The 6,811-nt window shown below is 38.0% G+C and overlaps 1 protein-coding gene across 2 annotated transcripts in view; it reads right to left on the bottom strand.

The window, feature by feature from the left end:
* The window catches only part of UNC5C (unc-5 netrin receptor C), a 399,182-nt gene that overhangs the window by 107,958 nt on the left and 284,413 nt on the right, over nt 1–6,811 (bottom strand). For both annotated transcript variants that reach the window (XM_015566112.1, XM_006753893.2), the window contains exon 4: nt 4,022–4,125. In XM_015566112.1, coding sequence (XP_015421598.1) covers nt 4,022–4,125 — 104 coding nt within the window. The remainder of the gene's footprint in view (nt 1–4,021; nt 4,126–6,811) is intronic.

The raw sequence follows: 6,811 nt of genomic DNA, 5'->3' as shown, positions 1-6,811 counted from the left end.
AGAAAGGCCCAGGTTGGTGTTTTTTAAGGAATTTAGAGAGAGAGAGGAAGGTAGAGGGATAGAGAGATAGTGACATGGATGAGAGAGAGACATCCATGGGCTGCCTCCTGCATGTCCCTTACTAGTGATTGAGCCTACAACCTGGGCATGTGCCCTGACCAGGAATTGAACTGGTGACCTCCTGGTTCATGGGTCAATGCTCAACCACTGAGCAACACTGGCTGGGCTGTTAAATATTTTGAATAAATAACATAGATCTAAAGATAGGGCTTAGTAAGGAGACCAGAGGAGGACACGGCCAGGCCTAGAGATCTGAACCACGGTGCCTCATCCCAAGGTGCCCACTGCCTCGGTTTCCTTCACCAATGACTATTGAGACTAGTCTTAGTCAAAACTGTCACCACCTGGAGACACAGAGTATAAGGAACCTGGTTGGGCCTCCTTCCTCCCCCGAGGCTTTCCTTGTCATTCTCTTTCCCGCTCTCTGGAAAGCAGAACTACCGGCAGTCCCCCCAGCCCCGATTTCCTCATGTTCAGGAAATCAGAGGGCTGGGCCAGTGTCTTGGGATCATGATGACTACGTGGAGAACAGCAACTTTAAAAATCAGCGTCAGGACAGCAGTACATCGTGACCTGTTGTAGGTGTCTGTCATTGATAGACATTTACACAGATAAGGGCGTTTCCTTGTTTTCCAGCTCACAATGTCTTCATTGTAGCATTTACGGATTCTAACCAGAGCAACTGGCTGGAGAGCACAGGAGGGCATGTTGGTGACTCTTCCTAGGACCGAGGCTTTGCCCCTCACACCCACAGTTCCCAGCAGAGGTACAATGTGCTCAGTGACTGTTTTGAATTCTAGAGGTTGAATTAGGTGTTCTTTGAATCAATAGGTGATAACAGAATACTAGCACTAATCATGGCTGATATTTCTTGAGTGCTTTCTACATGTTTACATATATTATCTCACTTAAACCTCACAATTACTAGTATGTTCTAGATAGATACTATCATTATCTCCATTTTGTAACTAAGACAACTTAGGAAGAAGAATTGAAATACTTTGCTCAAAGTCAGAGTTTGAAATGGTGATGCTTGAGCTTAAACCTAGAGTTCTGTAAGGAAATTAGTTTAATATTCTGCAATTAAGACTAAAGCCGAAAGAGGGGAGAAAATGAAATGTTATTACCTCAAGAAATGCCTATGACATTATTTGCACTGAACAGGCCTCAAAAAATAAATAGAATATTAAATAATAAGTGCATTTATCATTAAGTTAAAATAATCTCATGATTCTTAAACTCACAAAGTTACATTTCATCCCTTTTTTAAAAAAATTTATCTGCCACTCTTGAGTAAATCTTCATTGTAATGTGTCATGTTAAGATACTCATTAGATTTCAGACCTTGGTGATTCTAAGGGTTTGAGAAGAATCTACATAGGAGTTTATTAGCCTGCTCTCCAGGATGTGTGTTTGATCGCTCCTCTGACTTAAAAAAGAAAAAAAAAGAAAAAGGAAAATGCATGAAATAGAGTTCTTTGAATGCCAATGGGTACATGAGTTTTGAGCTTGCCAACTGTTAATTGGTCTCTTCCCCAGTGGTGACACAAATAAAATTTATAGCCATTTCTTTGCAGTCATGAATCTTTTACTCCTTGACAAAGTGAAAAAAAATTTATCTGCCACTCTTGAGTAAATCTTCATTGTAATGTGTCACGTTAAGATACTCATTAGATTTCAGATCTTGGTGATTCTAAGGGTTTGAGAAGAATTTACATAGGAGTTTATTAGCCTGCTCTCCAGATGTGTGTTTGATCGCTCCTCTGACTTAAAAAAAAAAAAAAAAGAAAAGAAAAAGGAAAATGCATGAAATAGAGTTCTTTGAATGCCAATGGGTACATGAGTTTTGAGCTTGCCAACTGTTAATTGGTCTCTTCCCCAGTGGTGACACAAATAAAATTTATAGCCATTTCTTTGCAGTCATGAATCTTTTACTCCTTGACAAAGTGAACCACTAAAAAGTGAAGTTACTAGTCTCTTTCACCGAAAGCCTTTGCAGTGATCAGCTTTCTTTAAGAAATATCAAGTCAAAATGAGGCTGTGGATACCCATGGTCCCCAGGATGTGTTTTGGTCTTTAAGGTAGGTTAGCAGTGGTTCTCAACCTTCTGGCCCTTTAAATACAGTTCCTCATGTTGTGACCCAACCATAAAATTATTTTCATTGCTACTTCATAACTGTAATGTTGTTCCTGGTATGAATCGTCATGTAAATATCTGATATGCAGGATGGTCTTAGGCGACCCCTGTGAAAGGGTCGTTCGACTGCCAAAGGGGTCGCGACCCACAGGTTGAGAAGCGCTGGGTTAGTGGATGAGTTTGCATCAGAATTTTAGAAATGCAATTAGGAGACAGATGCACTATTGCAATATGTGAAATGACATAGTGAATAGAGTTGCCTCCTTTCTAATCACAGCAAGTCATTCTGCATGTCAGTGTTGGAAGATCATTTGGTATGGTTGGGAAAAGCAGCTATAACTATGCCACAATCTCTGATAAGATGCTAGAAAATGCCATGGAATGCCAGTTACAAGGCAAAAATAGCTCTCTTATTTCAAAGTAAAAAAAGAAACTTTATTAAGAGTGTCACTTTGTGTCTTTTCACTGACACATGAAGATAAGAATGGCCGTGACAGAAAAATGGAGTCATTTTGTAAAGGCACTGCCTAAATGTCTAACTAATTCATTATTATTAAATAGTGAAGAGCAATCCGATGTTTAATTTTGTTGCCCATGGGACCAGTTAACTGAGCTGACTCCCACCTTTGCTTGAACCTTCAAAAATTAAAAAACAGAAACCCCGTTAGCTATTAAGCAGTTTTTTGGACAAGTTGTAAGTCAAAGTAGTAGTATTTTGCAATTTCTTAGATAGGGGTAATTCAGGGCTTATTTTTACAAAATATCAGCTGACCCATATTTAGGCCCAAATTGCAACAATTTCAAAAATACCTCTTTCCATATATTTGATAACGAGTACAAATTCCAAAGGACTCAATGTAGTTTGGAGGTTAACAAGATCCACCAGCCAATTGACAACTATGTCATTTGTCAAATCAAAGTTTTTCTGGGCTCCTAGGATACTGGATCAGCTAGGGTAACAGTGTCTTCATGCATCATAGGATGTTTCCCCCTTGTCATAAAAGGGTGATATTGTTCAGAGTCTGAAATTATTTTTTAACAAACAAAGGACACAGTGTTAGGTGATTTTCCTCAGTAGTGTGCTCGAGGATGATGGGAGTATCTCAAGAGCATGGTACCCTCCGGCAGGCCTGTCCCCCACAGACAGGCATTTGAAAGAACACTGCATTGTATGGTGCTAATGAAAAGGCAGGATATGAGTCTGATTCCTAAAACTCATCAGCAATTCATAGGCTTTGTTTTAGCAAAAACAGAAAATGAAAATGAAGAGTTTGATGGAAAGCTTATAGGTTGAAATTAATTGACACTTGTCATTCTTCAAGCAAGTTTTTATTCCTGGTGTATGAATATGGCTCTTAGGTATATGTCCATGATTAGATCATGGAATAGGAAATACATACATGGAGTGCACAGGTCCACTGACACACACACACACACACACACACACACACACGCATGCATACACACATACTTTTTGCATACTTATCAAGAATAGTAATACAATTGATGGTACATTCTTAAGACATACCATTTCTCTCTATGATAAGCTCCCAATAAAAGAAAGCAGGATTTCCGAGTTCTTGAAAGAGAATGACAAAAATCAAACCACGCTGACTGGCTTTGTCCAGTGGGGCATTCTAATTGACTCCCAAGTCATTAATCAGTTCCCAATCAATCTATTTTGCCAGCAGCAGGCAGTTAGGACTCCATTACCAGCCATTCATCATTCCATACCCTAATTCACTGCGCCATTAGCCACGGATTAGGCCTCTGTTAGAATAACTAAGTGCCAGTTGCTAAATGCAAAGAATTTTTGTTACTCACCTCTGCCACTGGGATCCCTTCAGGCGGTCTACACTGGAGCAAAACTTCCTGTTCCAAGGATACTTCCTTCCCCAGGGGTTCCTGCTCAAATGTCTTGCGTAGATCTGGAAAGCGGAGGTAATAAAATACATGACAAAACTCATCTACAATTATTCACCTATAGAAAGTACAATAAACTTCTTCCAGTTTTTTATTTCATGTGTCTTTTTTAAACCACATGTTGTTAATACTGTACTGCCACCTGGGTGATTATATTCTGTGTGGTGGAAATTATGAAATTCAAAGGTTATTCACTGTTCCAACTTTAATCTTCACTGGAATGCTTTGAAGGTCACATTAGCAATTAGTGAAATTCTTTCCTTGCATTTCCTTATGATGATGATGTTCACATTTTTAATCAAAAGAACCCCATTGTCATGATTTTTATACATACAGAGTCCTTATGTACATAAATATTTTCCTCTCTCTTCACAATGAATTATATCAGAGTTGTAATAACTTTGAGAGCTTTTGATCAATAGCTCAAAAGCAAGTTTAAAATCAGAATGCTGGAGCCTTAAAATAATAAATATAACCTCTCGAGGCATCTTAAACATAAGGCAGAGTAAAAAGGAACTGTTCAAATGAGTCTAGACATCTCTCACTATATAATAATGTGGCCATTTCTTCAATAAGAAAATTAGTCATTTCTGCCCAAATATACCAAGTACCTAGTTATGTATTTATATAGTTGTAGTTGCCATAGCAATATGAAGGCTTTTAAAAATTATTATAGATGGTCACAAAAATGTTAGAAACTAGCTTGTCATTTTAAATACCAACGTTAAAAAAATAAACGATTCAGCCATAGAGCTTTGAAGCAGCACACCAAAATTTTTATTTCATACTTGTATAATTCAGCTCCTTTCAATAAAAAGTTATTAGAATTTTATCCACTTCATTTTAATAAAAATTTAATGTCTCTGTCCTTTTAACTCATATCCCTGATAAAAACTTAAGAACCTAAAAGCACCATTTTAGCCTGATGAACTACTAAGTAAAAACACCAAAGCTCTAGAGTATATACCTCTGTCTTTCATGGAGCTATCAGAAAGCACCACCTGGAAAATGCACTAAGAAAAAAATCTATTGTTATATACTTGTCATTTTGTTGAGTTTCTTGGCAAAAGAAAACCTTCAAGAGCTTAGGGATTGTGAGGAAATTAGAATGTGTGTGGGTCTGAGGTAAGACAAGAGACTGTCCAAATAGTGACAGAATTTCTGTCAGAAGGACTCTACTCATTGAATTGTCAAAAAATTGAGTATATTGTAGAAGTGAGCATTGAAAATCCACAGTTGTTAAAATGGTAAGTTATCTAAATCATGTCCTTAATTTACATATACGGAACATGCTTATCAAATTACTCAAAGCCTCACAGCAAAAATAATGGGTGCAGCATTAGAACCTGGTGGCCCCTGATTTGATACTTATTTTGCCATCCCACACATCCTTTTAACATCTCTTTTGGTTAAGCCGTGTCCTTCCGACAGAATCATTAAAAATACTCCCGTTCTTTCTCTTCTGATAGTGTAGCTTCTCTCTTTTCAATCTGCATTAAGATAAAAATTTTGGTAAAATACTAACTACTAATAAAAGTAAGAGCAGAAACGAATACATCTTTTGGGATAAAAGGTTCCCGACAGAGTATATCTACTTTTTGAAATATAATTCTGAAAACATCCATTTACTGTGGGGTAGCGTGAAGACATCATGACTGGAGTTAGTTCTCAAATAATATTTTGCCTCCCTTCTGGTAAAATTTATTAGCATATCACAAAATGAAGGCTGAGAATGAGAAAAAATGAGGCACATATGTATCTAAATAGTCAAAACAAATTCCTTTAATGTTTATTAATTATCTACTTAAGGTAAACACTCTACTAGGTGCTTAGGATGAAGATGTGAAAGATACAGAATCAAGACAAGAAAGGTAAGTTGAGATCTACTTATGAAAAGCTTTTCTGCCATGTGAAGGAATGGCAAACCCTAAAAGTTTTCTAAGCAAAGGAAGGAGGCCAGATGTCATATTGCCCTCAGTGTGACAGATGGATTGAGACAGAAAGGAGTTTGGGGACCATCTGAGTAGACCACGCGATGATCGGATCCTCTCATAGTGGACAGAAAGAGGAGAAAGCAAATTCTAGAAATAAAGAGATCTCACATTCGAAAGAAGATCTAGGTGTTGGAAAAGTGCCATGAGGCAAAGATAATACTATATTTTTAGCTATTGCAATTGTTAAGTTGGTACCATTATTAGGTACTAGTCATGAATTGAGCAGAAAAGCGAGGAAAAAAAGCAAATTAATTTTGTTCCATATTCAGTTTGGTGTGTCTGTGGGATATGCAATTGGAAAAGTCCAGTACATCCGGGTCATGATTTCTCAACCTCAGCCCTGTTGGTGTTTGGCACTGGGTGATTCTCTGTGCATAGTGCTTAGCAGCATCCCTGGAATCCACCCAGGAGAAGCCAGTAACACCTCTCCCAGCCATGACAAAATAAATTGCTCCAGACAATACCATGTCTTCCGAGAGGCAAAAAAAACCAACAACACACCCAACGTGAGAATCACTGGATGTAGAGCCTGGAAAAGAAGTCGGGGTAGAAGATTTGTGCTTCGTTGTCTAGGAGATAGCTGAAGTACTGGAAACAGATGACATCACAGGGAAAAAGACTGAAGCATTAAAAAACACACACACACACACACACACACACACACACACACACAAAACCCAAAACAACAGGACCCCAA

Source organism: Myotis davidii, unplaced genomic scaffold (assembly GCF_000327345.1).
Source record: "Myotis davidii unplaced genomic scaffold, ASM32734v1 scaffold252, whole genome shotgun sequence".
NCBI classification, from domain to species: domain Eukaryota; kingdom Metazoa; phylum Chordata; class Mammalia; order Chiroptera; family Vespertilionidae; genus Myotis; species Myotis davidii.
Note: the sequence above shows the minus strand (reverse complement) of the source record. Positions and strands in the feature narration are given on the sequence as shown.